This window comes from Dacryopinax primogenitus, assembly GCF_000292625.1.
Source record: "Dacryopinax primogenitus strain DJM-731 SS1 chromosome Unknown DACRYscaffold_15, whole genome shotgun sequence".
In the NCBI taxonomy this organism is placed as follows: domain Eukaryota; kingdom Fungi; phylum Basidiomycota; class Dacrymycetes; order Dacrymycetales; family Dacrymycetaceae; genus Dacryopinax; species Dacryopinax primogenitus.
This window is the reverse complement of record NW_024467212.1, coordinates 175,274-196,819: the sequence shown is the minus strand read 5'-3', so window position 1 is coordinate 196,819 and position 21,546 is coordinate 175,274. Positions and strand designations below refer to the sequence as shown.

The window sequence follows — 21,546 nt, the reverse complement described above, 5'->3', positions numbered from 1 at the left end:
ATCTCTTGTGGACCCAACCGGATCGTACCGGTAGATAGACCGATGATCGAGTTTTTCTTACGAACTATTACGAAGGCTGATTGTACTGCGGCAAGTTGCGAGTGAAGATAGGAGCTCGCGCCCGCACTCACGATCGCATTGTGGTTGTTTGTTGTTTTCTCATGAAAGTGTGCACATATTTGTATTAATCAGTGTACAGTAATTGCCTCATGTTTTTCCGCCGTTTTCGAAACTCATCAAAATTCTTGGGATCCGCCGAATATTCTCCCCCCCTGACTCGTTGTTACGAGCGATTACATTTCAATGCCATGATTGTCGCTGAAAAGCAACAGTGGGAGCATGAGACCAAGAGCCGCATAAAGACAACAAGCAGGACAGAGTACTCTGTCCTGCTTGTTGTCTTTAATGGCAACTAGTTGCCATGCCGTCTCCGCGGCGGGGACGGAGGAATGAAAGCCATTGTGAAAGTCAATCGATGAATGGAAACTCTTTATAAGTCGATGTTGCCTTGAATGCAACGGCGTGGCACAGACGAGGGAGGCACATGCCAACCCCAGGGCGGGGGGGGCAACGTGCGCCTGCGAAGACGCACCGCACGGGCTTCTCTTCGGTTACCCAGGGTTGTTGCCCACGGCCACCTGTCCAGCTGCCCACCGCCTTGGGTGCAAGACTGGCGAACCTGCCGAACACCTTCCTTATATACATCCCCGGAACATCAACCGCCCGAGGCCGGGGCGGGAAGTGAGGAGGCCGGTGCTTCTCTTCCAATCCTGTGCCTTGCGGGTGAAACGCAACAATGAACGAAAAGAGCTTCCAGATTGATTGATCACAATCTATCGGCTGATCAACGCTCAAGGAAGTTTTCCGAGCTTTCCGCGCCGGCGGCTGCTGGCTGTGCCAATTCAAGAACGACGATGGCGCTGGAATTCCTCCGTACTGTGGGAAGACAGCGCATCCCTAGAAAGTTCATGCGATTGAATGGCATACAGCTTAGCGGAGTCGGAGTTTGTCCCTTGTTATTATCCGATCCGATAGCCTGATTGAAGGAGTGTGGAGGTCCGAGATGACGGGCGAATAAGAGCGCAGAGTTTTTGCTATGTATGCGGAATATTCTCTTCCCGCACAGATTCCTGATCTATGACCACATGACTACCACCGCTGAGTATCAAAACAGACAAACTCAGCTCCCCTCCCGACTTTTAGCAGGGAGTTGCGCTGGCAGCCCGTCTGCCGTTGTCGACGGAGCTTCGAGCTCAGGGGCTACAATATTATTGGGCTCCCTTATATGAACTTATAGTTAACCGTGTAAGAATCTATCAAAGGCAGAATGTACTTGCGCGGAGCTTGGAACGGACGGCTGTGTGTGATGAGCAGAGAAGCGTTGATATCCGGTAGTGTCCGAGTTCCGCCTCTGCAGAAGCAGGCCAGTCATATCGAATCGTTTCCCCAGGTTGCCATTCGAGGATGACTGACAGCAAATGCCCTTGAGGTGACAGGAATGCTGGTTGTGATCGAAATAAGTGTTCAGGGCCATGGAAAGGAGATACTTGTGCTTCATGTCCCAAGCCCCCGATGCTCCCGGGTCATTCACAAGCGCGGGGAATACAAAAGGGTTAAGGCCGTAGGTGACAGCGGGTTTATCGCTGACCGAATGCCATCGGGAGTTTAACATTCCATTTCGACGCCCTGTGGCCTGCAGCGGTGTGAAACGGGGGAATATTGGCGCCTGCCTCATGTACTTATTCATTTCACATAGTGAAGATTAGAGTGGCAACAAGAGAAGTCCAGAACATTGCAGGGTTAAGAGGGCGAGAGGGGGAGCGGGGCCGACTGGTCGTCCACTTTCCGGGTACGGCCGCCCGTCACTAGGCAGATAGGTCAGGTGTCGTTTAGGTTGCAAGAATATTCCGGGGCGAGGACAATATGCGAGGAGTGGGATATTAGCCCTCCCCATTTGGATTAGGAAAGAATGGACCAAGCACACGGATATCACAGCGCTTATGGCTCTTTCAGGCGAATATCGCTGGGTGGGCGGACATGGGCCCCATCACCGCCTTGCCACATCGAACAGCCCGCGAAAGAGGATATTCCTTGACGATGCGCTATCGATCTTTTTCGGGTCATGGACAACCTACCGTCAAATTCACAAGAGAACGGGGCAACAAAAGTCATTTCCCTGCTGGCTGTGCGCGCTCTAGCCCAATCACATATCGGCCCCTTCCGTTCGGACGTATCCGACCCTGGACGCCGGCAAGTGTACTGCGAAAGGACGACGAGGAAGAGAAGGTGGGGGCGTGTGTGCAGGTTCTGATCTCGCAGATGGCCCGATGCTGAGGCTGATGATGAGATGGAGGTCTACCGCGTGGGTACTTTTGGCCTGTGGTGCCATCTGCTTTGATTTTTGATGTCCGGTTAGATGCGGCAGATATGGTGATGGAATTTCGGATGAATGGAGGGGAGGCTCGAGGGTGTGGTCGTCTCTTGGAGAGGAGCCACCAGCTGGTGGACGAGAAGGAAAGGAAGATCTGCCAGTGCTCCTCCGTCTTGCTCCATCCAACAACTCGAGTATGCTCCCCTGCATTCTGTCACTTGGATGCCTTCTCTGGCACGGGCGCGCGGCAGATTAATGCTCAGGTACTTATTTCAGATTCAACCTCGAGCCGGGTTCCTCTTCTTGCGCTCCTCACACATCCCTGCCCTCCCTCCTTCCCTTTCCCAGTTTGCCCCCTCCTCCTCCTCCTCTTCCCCTGCACCTTATCGACTCGAGTCTATTCTCACACTTGCTCATTTCTTTTTCCCCACAGACCCTGTGGCTTTGTGCGATTCCGCGCGAGGCGGACTCATGAAGATGAACTACTGGGACGTGGTCATCGCCGACCCTGCCACACCTCCTCTGCGGCCAAGGACCGTCGATGAACCCTCGTATCATGCCTCCGCTACCTCCGTCTCACGGCATACTCTGCCTCCACGAGAATTATCAAACACAACTTACTCCCCCGTCACCACTTCTTACTCCCCTGCTATACCGCCCACATCTGCCACCACATCTCCAACACCAGTCTACGCACCACGCCCTCACGATTCATACAACAACCGACAGCAACGTCAACACATACCACAACCGTTGATATCGCCTCTCCCGTCCATAATCGAGCCAGCAAGCCCGAACACCGCCGCACTTGTGTACAAGAGAATTACACCGTATCCCAACCTGAGCAACCTCCCAAACTCATATACCGGCTTCCACCCAGCCCTGTACCCTGACGCGCCCGAGACACCTCTCAACTACAACGAATATGTTCACCCCATACACCCCCACCGTTTCCACGTCGACCAGCAGTACCCCAATATTAATGAGGCATCTCCAGCAAGACGTGGACGTGCACCCAGCCCAGAAGAACCGGGATACCCATCCAGGCACGCGGGTGCGACCGAGAACCGCCCGATGAAGACGCCCCCTACCGAAGCCCCACCCGCCGCTCTGGATCCGTACGATGATTTCTTCGAGTTTGTTGCGGGAAGACAGGTGCCGCGTAGGCCCTGCGTGTATGGACTGCCGATTGATGAAGAGTACGCCCCTGATCTATTGTCATGTTATCCGAATCCGACTAACCATCATTCTAGGGAACGAACGGTGAGTGGTGCTGAATGCATCGGCGAGTAGCACATGCTGATCGCCACGTCGTGTTGCAGAGGCTCGATATAGGTCATCAAATGATCCTCAGGGCACAGCCTGGCTTGTTCCTCGGTCCCGTGAAAGACGTACTGGAGTGTTCATCGGGCGATGACCGCAAACATATCCTCGATGTCGGAACAGGTGTGTCTTGCGCCGGCGATGACCGCATTTGCCGATGATTGATGACATTGTTGAAGGAAATGGTTCCTGGGCCGCGGAGGTAGCCAACCTTCACAAAAATGCGATCGTCCATGCGATCGATCTAATTCCACTCTCGCGGTACGTCTCTGTCAGCTTCGGCATCGGGCATCGATCTGATGCTGCAGAAACAGGCAACTTCCAAATAACGCCCAGTGAGTGTCGGCAATCTGATTCTAATTTTATGGATGCTGACATTCACCCGGCATTAGCTTCTTTAGGCAAGATGTAAATCGGGGTATTTCCATGAAAAGCGAAATGTACGATCTTGTCCACGCGCGGAATTTACAATTGGGCGTAAGCAATTCCCTTTTATATGTCGGAAATGAAATAACGCCCGTGACTTCCGCACTAGATACCTGATTATCCCAAGTTTATCGATGAGTGCGCTAGGGTACTCAAGCCCCGCGGGCTAGTGAATCTGATCGAGGGCGTGCGTCATGTCTAATTTCTATATTCAAAGTTGTTTTGGGCTTATAACGACCCAGGATTGGGATATCTTCGACTCGGATGGTAATCCGGTTACGTTGTACAAGAACCCGGGGTGGTTCCACTGGATACAGGCATGGAGAGGCGCAGTCATGCAAAAGAACATCGACCTACAGGCGCCGCAGAAGACAGACCAGTGGCTCAAGGACTCGCCGTATTTCACCGATGTGAAGGCAACTGCGCACTGGATGCCGGTGGGACCATGGACAAATGGTAAGGAAATTTGAGTTGGATCACAAATCGACGCTGACCGAGGACAGACGCGGACATGAATCAACTCGGCGAGGTGGTGTGGGAGAACCTCAAGTACCTCATTCCTTCCATTCGGCCATTACTCACAGAGTACTATCGCGGTGACCAAGTCACGGCCGATATCATCGTGCAGCATGCCTGGGCGGAGCTCGCAAGCCCTCATTCCCATGTTTTCATGCGCTGGCGGTTCTTCTGGGGCCGAAGGAATAACCGTCCCTATCATCCCGGCGGTCCTCTGCCGCGTAGACTGCGGAAGGGCAAGGATAAGGCCACAGCTCCTGCTAAGAGTGAGCCGAGCAGCGCTCGAGCCTAGATCATCCCCCTAGCATGTCCAGATCATACGCGATATACCCCGAGGAATGAATGTATACAAATCTAGAAACGGATGGCGGCGGTATCTCATGTACAGCGTAACAAATTCCCGCTCTTGTGTCTTTAGCCTCTTCTTGTACAAATGTAATGGTAAATGGTTTGTACGGATTCTCGTATACTTCTGATGTCTGCCATCCCTTTTTTTAAAGGGTTTTGGGGATGCCCCAGAATGCTGACTCGCTCTGAGAACTGACGTGGTAGTGCATCCTTCTTGCTGCTTCGGAGCGGCTTGTATTTGTTGATTCCTTCACGTGTGTCCGCCTCGGCGAATGAAATGTTACTCGATGGGGTTCCCCTACGTTGTTCGCTTGTCGTCCCCTTTGAGGACGACGAGAAGAACTCTCCTTGGAATTTCGGCTTCAGTCCCGATGCAGTCGCATTGTCGGACACAGTCAAGAACATCAGATTGTTGCTCCACAGAATTGATAAAAACACTGACAATTTGAGAAGGGACTCGACCTCCACGGCGAGGTACTTTCCCTTGACGAACTGAGCTGATGCAAGACGATCCTCACGCTGACTGGCTGAGACAAAGTACCCATGTTCAACCAGTACTCGAAGAGCAACCGATGTTCCCGATTGTAATACCCGCAGCACAGGTTAGACGCAGATCACAAAACCAGCGTCTCAGAATAGCACAGCCGTGGAGTGCCCACCGATAATGAGCAGCAAACAGTTGGAGCGCATATGTTGATCCGAGAGATCGGCGGTACTTCAAGACACCCAAAGCATTTATGCAATGAACATCGACTAGAGAGACGCTGATAGAGCATGCGGAGATCCTTCAACGATCAGGAGCCTTGTCAGTGGAAGGAGAATGAAAAGCCATAATGTGCTGATAAGGCACCGCCCGCTAACTGCAATCACCACTACAGACGAGTAGGCACGTCGCGATTCCGTTTGTACAACGCCGATGGGTTGTAATAGCAAAGAATATGTAAGTGTGTCAGACTGGGGATATGTGTTTCGCAGACAGTACTTGGGGTGCGAAGAAGATTTGCATCGCCGCACGTCACGCGTCCAACTCCAATCACAACCAACACGCTGGGTCCACTGCTCACGATTTTCTCGATTCCTAAACTAGCACAAAGCGCCGTATCACTGAGAAAGGGGAACTGCACTCTCAACCTCGTCACTCATTTGTCTGGAAGTAGTACTGATAGGGGAAAATCCATCCGCTCCTACATAATCCCACCGGTATCTCAGTCTCCGCGTCAAGCATCAGCTCCTGTTCCGTTCCACCCATCCGGGAGGCGGTCCAGGCGGCTGCCATCCAATGGTCAAAACTAGGCGAAAATGGGAATATGTTCCACTCACCGGTGTATAGATAGGCTGCATGTTCTGTACATCCGCGACTTTACTGATCTCTCCAACTTCCCTAAGATCTTCGGTATTTCTCGTCCGCCGCGGCCTGCAGCATGCGCCCGATCCCAGAATACAACATCCGATCACGCCACAGCAACAAAGACAAATGAGAACGATGATAGCGAGAACCACGGCTATTCCGATGCCGATGCCAGCCTACTGGCTGGCTGAGAGACGATGAGCAGCGGAAGTTGTGGTGCTGTCAAGAGATTAGCTGCATATATCATGGTTTCTCAATAGCCACTTACTTAGGAGTAACTTTAACTGTTACATAGGATTTGATGGTGGACGTCATGACTCTTGCCGCAGCAGACGTGACGGGATGAGAGGATGGGGTGGTTGGATGGCCAGACGTGTTCGACAAGCTGTGTACGGAGGTTGGTGAAGCAGCGAACTTCATTGTAGAGGTAAAAACCACGGCAGCAGTAGATGTGAGACGATGGAAGAAGGATGTGGTAGTCGGACCGCGAGAAGAAGTCGTACTAAGACGGCGAGAGGTTGTCGGCGAGCTCTTCAGGGAGGTTAGTGGCAGGAGGAACCTCATCACTTCGTCTGAAATGAGGATTGAGGTGTTTTCACTATTCAGACCGCGTTTATATACGGCCGACTGATGCTCTTAGTGCGGAGCTAGAAGTCGGGGGTTTGTATTGCCGACCTCGAGGCGAATGTGCCCGTTCGGCATGCAACGAGGTGTGAGTCATTTCCCGCGAACATCTTCTCACGACAAGTTAACCTCGGTCCCCGCCCGCTTTTGCCTGTGATTACAACGACATTCTTGGGACCCAGAGAGACATCGCCTGTGTATACTTCCTGTTTGCTGGTCTCTCATACATTAGTATGTTTTTCGGTCGCCGCCTGGGTGTTACCGTCAATCAAGAACAAGTTCTCAGTGGAAACGATGTGCATTGGTGTCTCATAGTGATGTTCACCACATACCTTCCCTTCAAAATTTTCGACCTACTGCACGAGTGTCCCTTTCCACTGCAGCATACTCGCTCCGCAAGTCACGATATTAGGTGCCACACTGGGATACATTATGCCCGGAAAATCGCGATAGGTACGACTCCTACTGATACAATGCTCGCCTACTGGTCAGGAGGATCTACAAACATGTATACTTGTTTTCGTCCGACCTTGGAACCACTACCGAGAAAAATAAATGGCAAGTGTCGTATGGAATGTTGCGATATCAATGTTCGATTGCTGGGTATTATATATTTGACGTTGTTGGAACTCGGACAACGGCAGTCATTGACGACCTTCTAGTTTCTTTGGTGATGAACGCATCTCGTATGCCTTAGTCATCCTTGTCTGGTCAGCGATGCGGGAAGCTCTTCGTGCAGCATCGGCTTCACTGTCTGCGAGTCGTTGTTGTCCTATCGGAGTACCGAAGCGCGCGAGGTTGTAGCCGCACCAGACGACGGTGATCACTACGAAGAGTCCAAATATGGAAGCTAGATTATGTTGTAGTCAGTCCTCCAGTCGGAATGAATGGCACAGCTCGAGTCAATTCACCGAAAACGACCCCAACGATAAGCCCGCCCGACGTGCTCATCTCCCCTCACCTCTGCTGTGGACAGTTGACGATTGGCCCAGCGCTGGAGACCTGGACGAGAGCGGCGAGGGGAAGAGATGTGGACCCACCGCCTCACTTCAAGCGATAATCCACGATACGACCGCGTTTTATGCACTAGCATCAGACGTTAAATCATTGAAACTGCGCGAACCAAAGCTGTCATGTGCGTGAGAAGTCGGAAACCTCCGGCTCGGTAGCGCCGATGCAGACTTTTTTGTCAGTCAAAGCATATCGGTTCAGTTAACAAAACTAATCAGAAGCAAGTTTGAAAGGGACCAGGGGGCGACGCCCTGGCTTCCCCTGGCTTCTCCCGGGCTGGCGGAGTCTCGCTGCTTGCTTCGTTCGAGTGGTGGCGCAAAGACTATTCAGATTTTAGGGTTCTAAAGCAACGCTGTTTCAGTTCAAAGCATCCCCGTTGCAAGGGCCGCGGGTGCGGAGAAGGCGTGGAATGTAGTGGCGATTGAACTGAGGAACATTCCTTGAAGCTTCCAGACCGGAAAAATTACGTGTACGTCATTAGTACTCTCAGGTGCTTCGAGCTTGGTTAATACGCAACACATTGAGTAAAGACCACACACAGTTCGGTTGTCGTTTTAACCAAACCTGCATGACTACAGGCACTATTGGAGTGCCTAGCAAGGAAGCCTGGTATCACAAGACTCACCTCGACGGCCACCGACACTCTGCACACCGCGGAGATAAATCGCGCTCAAGTAAGCATAAACGCGAGCTTCTTGCGCAGCGACCGGTCTCGGGGAGCATCGCAGGGTTTATACTACTACAGAATACAGCACAATGCAGCTGCTCATGTCGCATCATGTCGTCGTCCATTTCCCACGTCTCACCTCCATATGGCAGGCAGGGGCTCGCTACTGTTCTCAGGCCGTGTCAAAACTCATCTATGGAAATGCCTTGCTTCTGCATCTCTATATCCGTTGCCTGCTCTCCCAGTCTCTCGTCAGTCCCTGGTACACTGCACCGATCGAAACGGTGCAACACACCTGATACCTTCCGTTCTGTCTGTTCTTTGGGGCGACCTGCCCGTCCGTCTCGTCCCTGCGATCGAATTTTGACCAACGACCCCAACGAAGAGTCGGGCGGATCCCAGAGCCCGTGAAGCATTCGTTTCTGAGGAGTATGATGGCGAACAGGATGATCCCAACTATCACTATTTGGTCTGTTAGTCATCGACATCTGGCGCCTATATCCAGCAGCGGGGGGATGGAGGAAAGAGGCAGGATTCAACAAATTCTACGCACCAAGACCTGCGATGACACCGATGGCCCAGTGTGGTAAACCCGGGGATTGCGATGTCTGATCGGACCTGATGGTGACATGAACCTGCCATGAACTTGGAAACAACCGACGTCGCTCACTCAAACTGGGCGGACACCAGAAATGCGCTTGTCAGCGAGAACACGGCCAGCAAGAAAGGCGATGTCATGATGATAAGTCCGTATGTGTCTCCTTGTAGTCCAGTGGATAATTGCCGATGCGTAGTAAATTAGGTCCTTATACTTGAATATCCCCGAGACAGTACGAAGTTCGGATACTCCTGCTCGATGCCAGCGCGGAGCGCCAGCCCAGTAGTAATAGGGACACGCAAGCCGAGTACCGCACAAGTCGACATGCTCATCGTCGGAACCGGCGATCGGGCCATGGAACAATCTTATCAGTGCCCAAAATCCGTTGTAACCGAACGCCTTTGGCTATACCTGCGCCAGAACTGGTTACTCTCATGGTACAAGGGATCATATTGGTGCCAGGGAGCGGATCCGACACCTACACATGCGAACAGCTCACGCGATCCCGATACGTCAATGCCCTTCCCCGCATCTGCCCTTGTGCCGAATATGCCCGCTTGATCCTGAACGGATCCGTTCTACGTAAATGGTTGCCAATGATGAACAAAGCGCGTGCGCACATTATTCACGAAGAACATTCTTGTTCCGCCGTTGTCTCTCGTCAAGAACAAAAGCAGGGGGAGGGAAGCGTTGATTCTCCTCGACTGTTCGTCCTCAAGACGCCGAAGATCAGGAACCTCTGAGAATAGAGGCGAAAGAATGCGACTTGCGAGCACGAGTTAGGGAAGACTTGACGGTGAATCGACTTTCACCTGGACCGTTTTCGAAAGCGCTTGGCATGAAGACAAGACGAGGCATGCCAGGGTCGCCGCTATCAACCACCGTAGCTACACCGGTGTTCATCTGTACTATCCCTCAGCGCGCTCTTCATAGAAGCTGAAGACGACGCACCTGGTTCAACATCGCCTCTCGATGCATGCGAGACTCAGGCGCTTGCATGCCCGCTTGTCTTCCCAGGTTGTGGTCTCGTCGACAAGTAGCTTGGATTCCGAAGTAGGTCAGCGCGCCACATTGTATGAGAACGAGGATGGTGACTAATTGAACAGATTGCTACGAGTTTCAGCGCTTATTCACCCACCAAAAGGGCGACTCGGAGGGAGGGGGTAGTTGCATACGGATTATTACGCCGATTACCATCACCCAGGTAGGAGGTCCAGACGTTTGGTAGCCCGGACTAGGGCAGAAGGGTTTTAGTCCTGCGCCTCTGGGTCGAAGGTAGGAAGGTCACTCACAACGGTTGGGCCAATGCCTTCTGAGCTGTACCGATAGCTAATGCTGCGAATCATATTGAAGAGTGCATAGTGTTGTGCATGGAGACTGAGGGAGGTCCTTTGCAAGGATATTATACCAATATTAGACTTTAAGAGAGGTTTCCAGCACGGCCAATCTCCGGCGTTTGAATGGCCGTAGCAGTGTTGCAAGGATCATCGGTAGTCTGTGGGTCCGCTGCGCTCTAGTAGAATGAACTCGAAATCCGGAGAAGAACCTCACCAGCAGTATCTCACGAGTCCATTGGAAAGCGGCGGCAACAAGCCAGTGCAGGATGTCGTAGATACCAAGCCAGGACTGTGTTTGGATGATGACGCATACCAGCGTGATACGAAGCTGAGATAAGCGCCCAGGAAGCGTCGATCGCCAGGATCGTGCTGTCGCATAGGAGATGGCTTTGACGACAGTGGCCTTTTCTATTTTGCAGTGAGAATAATGGCCGATTGCGATGTAGAGGAAATGGTCTGGTAACACGCCCTGGAAAAAATGAGTCGACCGGTCATACGGCGGAGACTATCATGCTCACCCGTTTCCCTTTGCATCAAGGTACAAAGATAGTAGATTCTCGAGCATAACAATATCGTCCAATTCGTGTGATGTACTCACCCTTTTTGCAGGTCACCTACTCTCCTACAGTGTTCTCTTCTCGTTCCTGTCCCGGTACTCCTTAGATTAGGCACGCCCGTGGGGTGCCTGGCATGAGACTACTGACCACAGGGGTCTTGGTCATCAGTATGCCCTACCATGCAAGTGTCAGTTCATTTGATTCTCGAGCCCGTGTAGGGAACGAGAGACCTGCTAGGGTACAGATCCCAGTTGCCTGGCTGCATCTAAAACGTAGGCGCCCGAGCCAGTTGGGTTTCTGGATAAGGCATCTGCCAGGTATTTCTGATCTCGCAGCAGGGGAGAACCCGTTCAACTCGGTATCTGAAGACGACGAAGACAATGATCATCACGGTTGCTGTTTGTGTGAGCGTCAGCCTGATTCGCGTGGAAGAACAAGACCAATAGGAGAAGTAGGGTGGGGGAGGGAAGTGAGAACGAGAGAGCAAGACGTACGCACGATAGCTATCACGGGGATTAACCAAACTGGTGTGGATGCGGGCTGAGGTGAGGGTTGACCTGGTAGAGCAGATTGGGCTGAGGGATGGGAGGGAGGCGGAGGTCTGGGAGACGTCAGCTGGGTGTGCGCTTTCTGCATGGAGTGGGAGAGACTTACGGGACTGGGGCGATGACGGAGTGGAGATGGTGAGGAATAGGGCTGCGAGTACCAGGAGAGTGGGCATTGTTATGAAGGTATGTTCTGCAAGTGCACTCCGGAGGAAGAAAGATGGTGTTGTCTCACTCTCGGGTATGGCATATATGGTCAACTATCCTGGGGAATATCAGGGGATGTAGCATGCAGGGCTCTGCTCTTCTAAACGCGGTGCAGTGTCACAACTGGGAATGCCACGTAGATAGTGTACTATCCTAGGATATCAGAAGCACAGGGTGGGCAGTTCGTTGGCAGAAAGCAAGCAGACATTGTGTATGACGGCAGCATCACGATAGGGCGATGAGAAATGCCTGAAATGAGAGGCCACAATTGAAAGCGTACAGCACAGATCATCGCCATCGAGGATATGATTGCAGTGGCCGCGCATTCGAGCTGTGCAGTACTCCGCGTGCCCTGGTAGACGTTATCGGTTGGAGGATGAGAACTAGTTTTGTTGTTATGGGTCACGTGTGCATGAAACATCGACGTTGTCTTAGTCCGCCTTCACGACCAGCGTGTTGTAACTCAAGAGAGAACTCGGAGCGAGCGAATGAAACTTATGGGTCTGTTGTTGTTGTTGCCCGCAGAGTGCGTAGAAAACGTGTAGGGATCATAGCATTGCGCTGAATAGGTTGTCAAGAAGCAGCGCTGCCCCGTGGTTATGCACCCCAAGATGAGAGGGAAAACCAGGCAGTACTTGATGGTGGTCGTGATGAAATAATTGCCTGTGTATGTGCTGTACTCAATCATGAATGACGCATCCCCACGTGAACGGTGCTTCTTCACCACGCGTCTCTGTCACTTCTGTCCGTATCCCTTCTTGCTTGGACAACGATCGCGCATATATTCTCGCTGCTGAGTGTTTGCTGGCCGTTCTTGTGCGACATACTTATGGCCGATGACGATCTGGGCGATACCAGTCAGCCGGGATAATGACCGGCGGCGTCTATGTGGTGGGCTGACGAACGGTATCGTGTGCTTTTTGCATATGCCTCAGAAGGGGAATGTGTGAGCTGGATTAGTCTCAAGTGGGTATTTAACTGCCCCATCTCACCGTTCTCACCTTGCTACTCAGCCCGCATCATGCTCTCCCTGCTGGCACTAGCAGCGCTCGCGTTCGCATCCCCCCTTCCCCGCGCGGGGTACACCTTCAAGGAGTCCCTCCCCTCTGCTCCAAACGGATGGGAACAGCTCTCCCGTGCACCGGGGTCGCACCTCCTCAAGCTCAAGATCGGCCTTATCCAGCCTAGGTTCGGAGAACTCGAACAAGCACTGTGGGAGGTGTCTTTGCCTGGGAGCGAGCGGTATGGAATGCATCTTGGGAAAGAGGAAGTCGAGAAGCTCATTCGGCCACACGACGTGTGTCTCCCCTCTTATATATTATCATAAAGCTGAATATATGCGTAGGAATCGCTCGAGCTGGTCGATGCCTGGTTGGTGGAAAACGGCATTCCTCTCTCCGCGCTCTCTCGCTCCCCGGCACAGGACTGGATCACCCTCACCCTTCCTGTCTCGCTCGCCGAGGAACTGCTAGACACGGAGTACCACGTCTTCCACCACACCACTTCGGGAGACTACCTCGTCCGCACGCTCGGGTACTCCCTCCCTACCCATCTCCACGCACACATCGACGTTGTCCAGCCCAGCACGACCTTTGCCCGTCTGCAACCCAAGCGCAGCTCCCTCCACGGAGATAGCATCGTCCTCTCCTCCGAAGCTGCCATTCCGCCCGTCCCGGCAAGCTGCAACCATACGATCACCCCTGCGTGTCTGAAGGAGATCTACAACGTGGGGAACTACACTGCTTCCTCCACGTCTGGCAACATCCTCGGCATCGCGGGGTACCTAGAACAATGGGCAAACATGAACGACACGAACTGGTTCTACCAAGTCTACCTTCCCCAAGCCGCAGAGCAAGGGTACATGTTCACAGTGGAGCTGATCAACAACGGCACCAACTCGCAGAACGAGAGCGACGCTGGTGGCGAAGCGAACCTCGACGTGCAGTACGCCGGGGGGCTCTCATTCCCCATCCCGAATATCTACTACTCTACGGGTGGCTCGCCCCCTTACATCCCGGACGACAACACTCCGCAGGACACGAACGAGCCGTATGCCGAGTTCCTCGCCTACGTCCTCGCCAAGCCTGACTCGGAGCTCCCGCGCCAACTGAGCACGTCATATGGAGACGACGAGCAGAGCGTGCCGTACAGCTACGCCGTCAGGGTGTGTAACGAGTTCGCCCAGCTCGGCGCACGCGGAGTAAGCGTGATGTTCTCCTCGGGGGACGGAGGGGTAGGAGACGGCCTAGGACCGAACGACCAAGCCTATGGCCCCACGACATGCTACACCAACGATGGGAGGAACGCTTCGTCCTTCCTCCCCGCCTTTCCCGCTTCCTGCCCGTATGTCACTACAGTCGGAGGCACGTACCACGAAGGTCCCGAATGGGCAGTCCCCTTCTCCGGCGGAGGGTTCAGCAAATACTTCTCCCGCCCGTCATACCAATCCCCCACAGTGGACACCTACCTCGCCCAGCACCCACAGTATCTCTCCCTCTACCAAGGCCTGTTTAACCCTTCTGGCCGCGCTTATCCGGACGTCTCGGCTCAGAGCAACAACTTCACCCTGAATAGGGGCGGGATGTGGGTGCTGGAAGCGGGTACGAGCGCGAGTTGTCCCACGTTCACGGGCATCGTAGCGCTTGTGAATGACTACCTTATCGCGCATGGGAAGCCTACTTTGGGGTTCCTAAATCCTTGGCTATGTAAGTCCTTTCTTTGCATATCTGACTCATATTGACCACGCTCGTTAGACGCGGTCGGACACAACGCCTTCAACGACATCACTATCGGTAACAACCCAGGCTGCCTGACGAACGGGTTTAACGCTACGGCCGGGTGGGACCCGGTTACAGGCTGGGGCAGCCCCGATTTTGGGAAGATTACGTCCCTTTTGAGCTTGGGATCTTGAACGTGGGTTTTGCTGGGCTGGTGTAGAGATAAGATGTAGAAGTGCGTTGTAATTCATAAGGTAGATCATATGCTTCGAGTTGTGTGTGAATGCGATCTGGAAACGAATAAAACAAAGAGCATCTGGGAGGCAGGGACAGCGAGCGTTAAGCGCTCGAGCGACCTGGCGAACTTGGGAAGAGTGGAAGCATTTCACGCATTCTAGTTGGATCGTATGAAGTCATGCTAATTTTCAAAGCTCGCTAATCAACGTGAGCGGCAGGAAGTTATATAATGTGGCAAGACTTTCGGACATGTGTACATAGATGTCAGGGGCGAACACAAAAGAACGTTTTCGCTGGGGATCGGCAGCGCGCTACCAGAATGAAACGAGGCGCAGCTGCCTCATGTGACAGATAATATTCAGACGGCACCAGTCGCGGTAGGAACGGCCGTCCCAAGGTCTGACTCGAAGATTGGGGAAACTAACTTGATATCCTCTCTCGAAGGAGGCCTTCCGCTGAAGGATTGTGTTGTAGTTGTGGGACCAGTGTCACCATTGCTGTTACCACCCACGCTTCCAGTACCATCGGCGGTCGTACTCAATATTGCCGTGGTGGTGCCGTTACTACTATTTTCTCTCTCGATCCCGTTGGCGTTGTACGTCTTCGATTCGGAAATCTTCAGTCCAGTCTTGACGGCACTGCCATAACTTGGGAGACGTGGGCGGAACTGCCTCTCCAGTACAGATCCAAGACCACCTCCGCTGTGGAAATGACCGCTGTGGATATAGCTGGACTCATCGGTGAGGTCGTGACGCATGTCGTAGATCCAATCGAGGCTTGCTGACATACTGCCCTGGATCTGAAGGAGACGTTCGGAAAGGCTGCGCGTGACATTCCTCTCGTGAGCGAAAGACAGAGTCAACTCCGAGATCCTGCGCTCGAGCTCTGCCTTGGTAGTAGACATCCCATCAAATCCATCCATCTTCTCTGTGTACGCCTGAGAGACTCTCCAAAGTTCTGCCCGCGCGTCCTGCAGGGCCTGCTCGAGGATGTTAATTCGGGCGTCGACCTCCGTCTGAGAGGATTTGGTGAGAATGAGGGTCGACTGAAGCTCCTCCTTCTCGATTTTCGCCTTCCTGAGAGCCCGAAGCGTCTCCTGGTAAGTCTCCTCGAGGCGGGTCATGACCTCGGTAGTTTCGAAAAGCTCCTTCTTCATGGTCTGAACCTGTCCCATGTAGAGAGCCTTCCAGGACTCAAACTGTTTGATGATGACGCTATTAGCAATGATGGTGGTACGGGCTTCCTCGAGCTCAGCACGAATGGTGCCGCTTGCGGCCTCGCGCTCATCGTTCTGCGACCGAACGACGAGGAGCTCCTTGCGGAGCCGATCGGTCTCGATCTGGAGCGTCGTGCGTTCTTTCTCGATGGTCGTCTTCGACTCAGTGATCTACTTGAGAAGCAACTCTTGCTTGTTGAATTCCGCCATGAGCTTCTGCAGCTTCATGGTAGTCTCATGGAGTTCGCCCCTGACCGATGCAGACTGGGATGCTGTGCGCGTCTGCTCCGTGGTTACAGTGGTGTGTTCGATATCTGCACGGGATAAGCGCTGATAAGCCAGACTTAGTCCGCGATATATATCCGCTTGATCCTGAAGAATCAGGGCCATTTGAGTATCGCGCTTCTTGATCTCAACAACGAATGAGTCGTAGTCACCATAGACTTTGGCGATGTTGAGCAGGTCAGAGGAAACGGTGCGACTCAGGTCCGCAATCCTGCCTTCCGTTCGATGCAATCGCTCCTCGATTTTGTGGCGCTCCGCCGAGTAGCTATCGGACGCCATCTCTGAATTTGTCGTCGACTCCGTGTTGGTGACAGTGCTGGACTGATAGCCACCAATTGAGAGCACTTTTCCATTCTCGAAATTGACGATTTTGAAGAGATCATAAGCGCTGATCATCCAATCATTCTTGCCCTCAACAGAGCACGCCTTGTAGCGTAGTTTCCAGAGATCCTTGGCATCGAGATGAACGTCATCGGTGAGCTTGCTGGAGAAGAAACCCTTTTGGCCGCTGACGGCCCGACGTTCGGAGATGCCGAGGATATCGTCCAGAGGCACATGGAATGAAATTGTGGAGTCGCCCGGCTGGCGCACGTCAACGTGGTAAATGCCGTCCTTGTCGAGTCTTTGGTTGGAGTACTCGCTGCGTTTGAGAGCCATTGCTGCTGAACTGCGGATGTTTCAAACGTCGGAAAGACGGCAGGTGTCGTAGCGAGATGTGGGGATGTCTGTAGTTGGCGTACTTTTCGGTAGCATCCCCGCAGACGGCGTCCTCTTAAACCTTTGAGAGTCGACGGCCGGCATCTGATCAACCCGGAGCAAGAGGAAGGCCGTGACAGAAGTTCCGGTGAAATCAAGAGACTAAGTCCGAATCAGACTGACGTTCTTTTGAGGAGAAGACAATGCTGTAGTTCTTGAAGACAAGTTCGTGAACCCAATGGAGGTCTGGAACGTTTATGCCTTCTTGAACGACTCGCGGGCGCGGCTTGCTAAAACAAGGACTATCTCGTGTTCATCTCTTCGCAACACAAGACATGGAAGAGTCCTGGTTGTGGAGCCAGTTCAAATCCTAAAGAAAGACCATGAGCAACATTGAGAAGAGGTTAAAGGAAGTAAACCAAAGAGATGAGACGAAGTCCACGTCACGCCGGCTGGATTCCGTATATGAAGAACAACCTCAGTGGCTGGTAAACGAATATGAGCCGAACGAGACAGAAGACATACCAAAGGCGATGTTCATGTTGATGAAAACAGGAGAGAATGGCTTACTGCTTGTTCAAGCCTCCTCAAATTTCAATCCAACGGTCTGCGGTCTCCGTATCCAGTTGCATCTCTCCGACACAATACTGATCAGCGTCACATAAACTTACCTTACCCAAAAGGGGTGGAGGTACAGATGCCAAGGACGTTTCGGAGACAATCTCCCACCCTGATTCCCTCAAATGGTAACCCTTACTTCTGATGTCGTCTTGTGTATGCGGTAGTTGGTTTGCAGGTTTGAGGCACGGGCCGGGGATGGAGAGGGATAGTTGAGTTGAGCTGGTTCACAACCTCGATGATATGGTATTGTGTCAGGCTACAACGGATAAATAGTCAATTTATTGTTTGAGTACGATCAAAAAACGATGTACAAACAAGTCACGACAGGCAGGCAGGTTGTACTTTAGCGACTGGGTATCAGATTTCAGAGAAGAACTGCTTCCTACGGTTTGGGAAAGGGGATGATCGTATCAAAGGCGAGAAAAGCGGGCGAAAGGGAGACGACCGTCCGCTGGATGGAATCATTACAGCAGGCAGCGGGCTGGGTGTCTTATGCGAGGATGGGAGCAGGGTTGGGAATGACTGGTACCGCGGCCGCTTGAAAATCGTTGGGACTGGAGACTGCGGGTGCGGGGAAAAACTTGACGTCCGAGATGGCGGCGATTTCGGCGATTTTCAGCTCGGGTGCGACAGCATCAGCGACGATCTCTGGTACAACAGTCTTATCAGGGTTTCCAGCTGGGCTGTTGAGAGCACTGCGGTAGCTTGGTAGGCGTGAGAGACCCGATTGGTCAAGCTCGCCCTCGATGACTGCGCCACCTGGTCCTGTTGCAGCGCGATGAAGATGGTGCAGGTAGAGGTACTTGGACTCCTCTGTAAGATCATCACGGATATCGTACATCCAGTCGACGTCCTCGGCCACACTACCCTGAACTTGAAACAGGCGTTCGGAGACGCTCCGTGTAACGTTGCGTTCGCGCGTGTGTGAGAGGCTGAGCTCGGTGAGACGGCGCTCTAGGACAGTCCTGACGGCTGCCATGGCCCGCAGCTCATTTTCTTTTTCCTCAAAAGACTTGGACAGTTGGGAGAGCTCGGTCTTCGTCACCTGAAGTGTCTGCTCCACCACAAGGATACGGGATTCGGAAGCAGTCTTCGAGTACTTCAGGTTGACAAGCTCAGCTTGCAACTTCTCCTTCTCGAGGTGGGCGATCCTGAATGCCTGGGCTGTCTCCTGATAGCGGATTTCGAGAATGCTCATCGCCGCGCTGACTTCGCTAATCTCCCTCATTACCGACTCCACTTCTTTTTCGTAGAAAGCCTTCCAAGTCTCGGAATGCTCGATAATCCTCTTGTTGCCGGCGATTGTTGTCTCCGCCCTATGGAATTTCGAGTTGAGCGCGTGATGCTCGGCTCTCAGGTCGACGGTGGCAGCTTTCAGCACCAAGTTCTCCTTCTGCAACCACTCCATCTCGCCCTCCAGAGTAGTACACTTGCTCTCGAAACGAGACTTCTCGGCCGATGTCTTCTTGACCTCTCGTTCCCCAAGCCGGAACTCCGTCTCCGCTGCGGCAAGCTCGATCGCGGCCCTCTTGCAGTCCTCCTCGAGGCGCGAAAGAGAGGAGAGAATACGCTTCTCTTCCTGAGTCATGACAAGTCGCTGTTTGTCCGCGACGGAGAAGCGGTCATGGGACTGGCTGAGCTCGCGGTATAGCTCTGAGTTCTCTTGGAACATCAGAGACATCTTGAGGTCGCGTTCCTTTATCTCGCCGTTGAGCCATGCGTGATCGGCGTAGGTCTTGCTGAGGTACACTTGACGCGCGCTGATTGAGCTCGCTTGCTCCGCGATCTCCTTCTGAGCCAAGGAGAGTTGCTGCTCGATGGAAAGGCGACTGGCAGCAATCTCAAGCTCCACATCTTGCTCTTCCACGGTTTTCTTCTTGGCAAGTCGCTCCATCTCGTCTGCTTCATGCTTGACATCGACAGCCCGCCGCTGAAGCTCCTCTTCACGAGCTCGATGAAGAACGCCGCTGATAGCCATGTCTCCTTGAACCTCTTGCTGATGCTCCTTGTGGCGACGATCCCGGTGCGCAGCATCTTCCGCAAGTCGGTCGTCGTGCTCCTTGTTATCAGCTCGCCATTTTGCTTTCTCTTTCTCGGACTCCTCGGATGCCTTGATAACCTCGTCGGCGACTTTAGTGCGTTCAGCTGCTGCTTTCTTGGCCGCTTCCGTGACCATGATCTCCGCATCGAGTTCACCGAGCAACATTTTGTTTTGCTGCTGAAGGGCGTCGATCTGCTCTTGAGGGATCGTGGGAAGGCCATACGACTCGAGTACAGTCTTGCCGTTAGTATCCGCGAGCTTGATGTGCTGGCTCAGGTCAAACTCGACCGGAATCCATCGCTCGGGCCTATCTCCAGTCGAGCCAATAAAGAGCTGAGCCTTCAGGTTGCTGCCCTTCAGCTGTACATCTCCCAACAGACCACAGATGCCCTTTGCGCCCCAGCGAGGCTTGCCGTTATCGACACCGAGGATTGTGTCGAGATCGAAGGATTTGGTCTTGTCGCCGCGGTCGTTCAGTTTGTGATAGACGCGCTTCTTGGGCTTTTGATTAGGCTCGAAAAATAGATTCAGAGAAGTAGACATTGTTGACATTCGCGAGTGTGAGTAGACTGGAATAGAGTTGATGGTGTTCTTTGAGTTTTCAACTCCGGGATACTGATATAAACCCAGTCGACCATGGGGGTTATATATATGTGTGTGCTGCCTGAGGAGAGTCGCCTTTCTGGCGCCCTTGGCAGCACCGGCAGGGAGATATCACCGTAGGGCGAGCGGTCATCTTCCTTCCACGATTGTCGAAAACGGTGCCTCAGCGACGACTGGTGTCATGTCGTAGATAGGCCGGTCAGGCAAGGAAAGTGCCACAATGAGGGATAACAGTCAATCGAAAGTTCGATGAGGCAGCTCCGGAGTGCGGGAGTACGAGCACCGATGGTCAGCGGTTGTGTGCCCTGAACGCCACAGAGTATTTGAGGACATCCTTTGGACGAAAGCGCAGAGCAAGGGTCGACATTGCCGAGCTGCAAACCTGGTATTCGCCAGCTTATCACGAAGGTGGCAAGAAAGTTCCACGGTCAGGCACCAGTTCCTGAAATCAGATACTGGTAGATGATTCGACAATTGCGGCGGTGTCCCCCTCCGTTTATGATGAGTGAGAAGACAAAACCATGATCCAATCACTCGCTACCGGCGCTAACAATCGCCGGCTAGGGTTGTTTGTTCAGGACATCTGGAGAAGAAGGACGCGGCATCAGATGGAATTCACGTCGTTTCCTTTCATGCTCACGTGCTCGGGCGTTTTAGAAATCGCGTGACCTTATAACCGGTAGTTCAAGGGTCCACCTCTGATGTCGAGTGTGTGCCAAGAGTGGCAGTGCAGGACCCTTGCGCAGCCTTAAGGCACCAGAATTTGATTCCATTCGACTATGTAGCCTATATGTACATAGGGACGGATTGGCCTGCAGCAGGCCAATCCATGCCATTTTTACTATTCTCCCCTAATTGACGACTTGACAGTTGGTAGCAGGAAACCACAATCTGACCTCAGTCCTTCTCTTAAAGAAACTCGGCAACAATGACCACACCCACTCGACCTGCATCAGCTCCTCCAGACTCACCTCAGAGCACCATTGTCCTGACACATATTGAAGATGGTGCCACAGTTGGCCAATGTCCACCAACACCTCACCCAAATACATCCTCTGCTGCAGAGGCAGCACACCAAGCTGCTGGTGCAGCCATCTCCATGGCTGAAGACCTGTCAGGGCACCAGCTCATTGGTTGGTCAAGAGACATGACTAAGCCTTTATGACATGGAAGTAGCTGGTATACCTTGGCATGTGCTGGAACCTGCTGGAAGGATTGGATGGTCAGGTGACCTGCTGTGCATGGCTGTGCA

General features: G+C 52.9%; 7 protein-coding genes across 7 annotated transcripts; 2 read left to right on the top strand and 5 right to left on the bottom strand.

Moving 5' to 3' along the window:
• Nucleotides 1-2,495: 2,495 nt before the first annotated feature.
• On the top strand, nucleotides 2,496-5,046 carry DACRYDRAFT_23646 (S-adenosyl-L-methionine-dependent methyltransferase). The gene is made up of 10 exons (XM_040773326.1): nucleotides 2,496-2,634; nucleotides 2,805-3,570; nucleotides 3,625-3,634; nucleotides 3,694-3,817; nucleotides 3,874-3,955; nucleotides 4,009-4,029; nucleotides 4,087-4,171; nucleotides 4,230-4,307; nucleotides 4,363-4,576; nucleotides 4,624-5,046. Exons 2-10 carry the CDS (start codon nucleotides 2,849-2,851, stop codon nucleotides 4,926-4,928), a joined length of 1,641 nt encoding a protein of 546 aa, XP_040626425.1. The 5' UTR covers nucleotides 2,496-2,634; nucleotides 2,805-2,848; the 3' UTR covers nucleotides 4,929-5,046.
• Nucleotides 5,047-6,508: 1,462 nt separating this feature from the next.
• On the bottom strand, nucleotides 6,509-9,393 carry DACRYDRAFT_117757 (uncharacterized protein; the record flags this gene model as incomplete). The annotated part of the gene is made up of 5 exons (XM_040770448.1): nucleotides 9,305-9,393; nucleotides 9,188-9,252; nucleotides 8,930-9,096; nucleotides 6,601-6,863; nucleotides 6,509-6,551 (listed from the first exon to the last, which is right to left on the bottom strand). Exons 1-5 carry the CDS (start codon nucleotides 9,370-9,372, stop codon nucleotides 6,509-6,511), a joined length of 606 nt encoding a protein of 201 aa, XP_040626424.1. The 5' UTR covers nucleotides 9,373-9,393.
• Nucleotides 9,394-9,657: 264 nt separating this feature from the next.
• DACRYDRAFT_23643 (uncharacterized protein) lies at nucleotides 9,658-10,232 on the bottom strand (the record flags this gene model as incomplete). The annotated part of the gene is made up of 3 exons (XM_040773325.1): nucleotides 9,658-9,945; nucleotides 10,003-10,135; nucleotides 10,184-10,232. Coding segments are annotated over 3 exons (274 nt in total), but the record flags the coding sequence as incomplete, so codon positions are not given.
• Nucleotides 10,233-11,641: 1,409 nt separating this feature from the next.
• On the bottom strand, nucleotides 11,642-11,847 carry DACRYDRAFT_109626 (uncharacterized protein; the record flags this gene model as incomplete). The annotated part of the gene is made up of 2 exons (XM_040768913.1): nucleotides 11,642-11,727; nucleotides 11,781-11,847. 2 exons carry the CDS (start codon nucleotides 11,845-11,847, stop codon nucleotides 11,642-11,644), a joined length of 153 nt encoding a protein of 50 aa, XP_040626422.1.
• Nucleotides 11,848-12,824: 977 nt separating this feature from the next.
• DACRYDRAFT_101212 (subtilisin-like protein) lies at nucleotides 12,825-14,789 on the top strand (the record flags this gene model as incomplete). The annotated part of the gene is made up of 4 exons (XM_040767537.1): nucleotides 12,825-12,840; nucleotides 12,888-13,175; nucleotides 13,224-14,583; nucleotides 14,632-14,789. The coding sequence occupies exons 2-4, from the start codon at nucleotides 12,900-12,902 to the stop codon at nucleotides 14,787-14,789; spliced, it is 1,794 nt and encodes a 597-aa protein (XP_040626421.1). The 5' UTR covers nucleotides 12,825-12,840; nucleotides 12,888-12,899.
• A 401-nt stretch (nucleotides 14,790-15,190) lies between these two features.
• DACRYDRAFT_101211 (uncharacterized protein) lies at nucleotides 15,191-17,507 on the bottom strand (the record flags this gene model as incomplete). The annotated part of the gene is made up of 2 exons (XM_040767536.1): nucleotides 16,304-17,507; nucleotides 15,191-16,219 (listed from the first exon to the last, which is right to left on the bottom strand). Exons 1-2 carry the CDS (start codon nucleotides 16,988-16,990, stop codon nucleotides 15,191-15,193), a joined length of 1,716 nt encoding a protein of 571 aa, XP_040626420.1. The 5' UTR covers nucleotides 16,991-17,507.
• A 632-nt stretch (nucleotides 17,508-18,139) lies between these two features.
• Nucleotides 18,140-20,234, bottom strand: DACRYDRAFT_101210 (uncharacterized protein; the record flags this gene model as incomplete). The annotated part of the gene is made up of 1 exon (XM_040767535.1): nucleotides 18,140-20,234. One exon carries the CDS (start codon nucleotides 20,232-20,234, stop codon nucleotides 18,141-18,143), a length of 2,094 nt encoding a protein of 697 aa, XP_040626419.1.
• Between the last annotated feature and the right edge of the window lie 1,312 nt (nucleotides 20,235-21,546).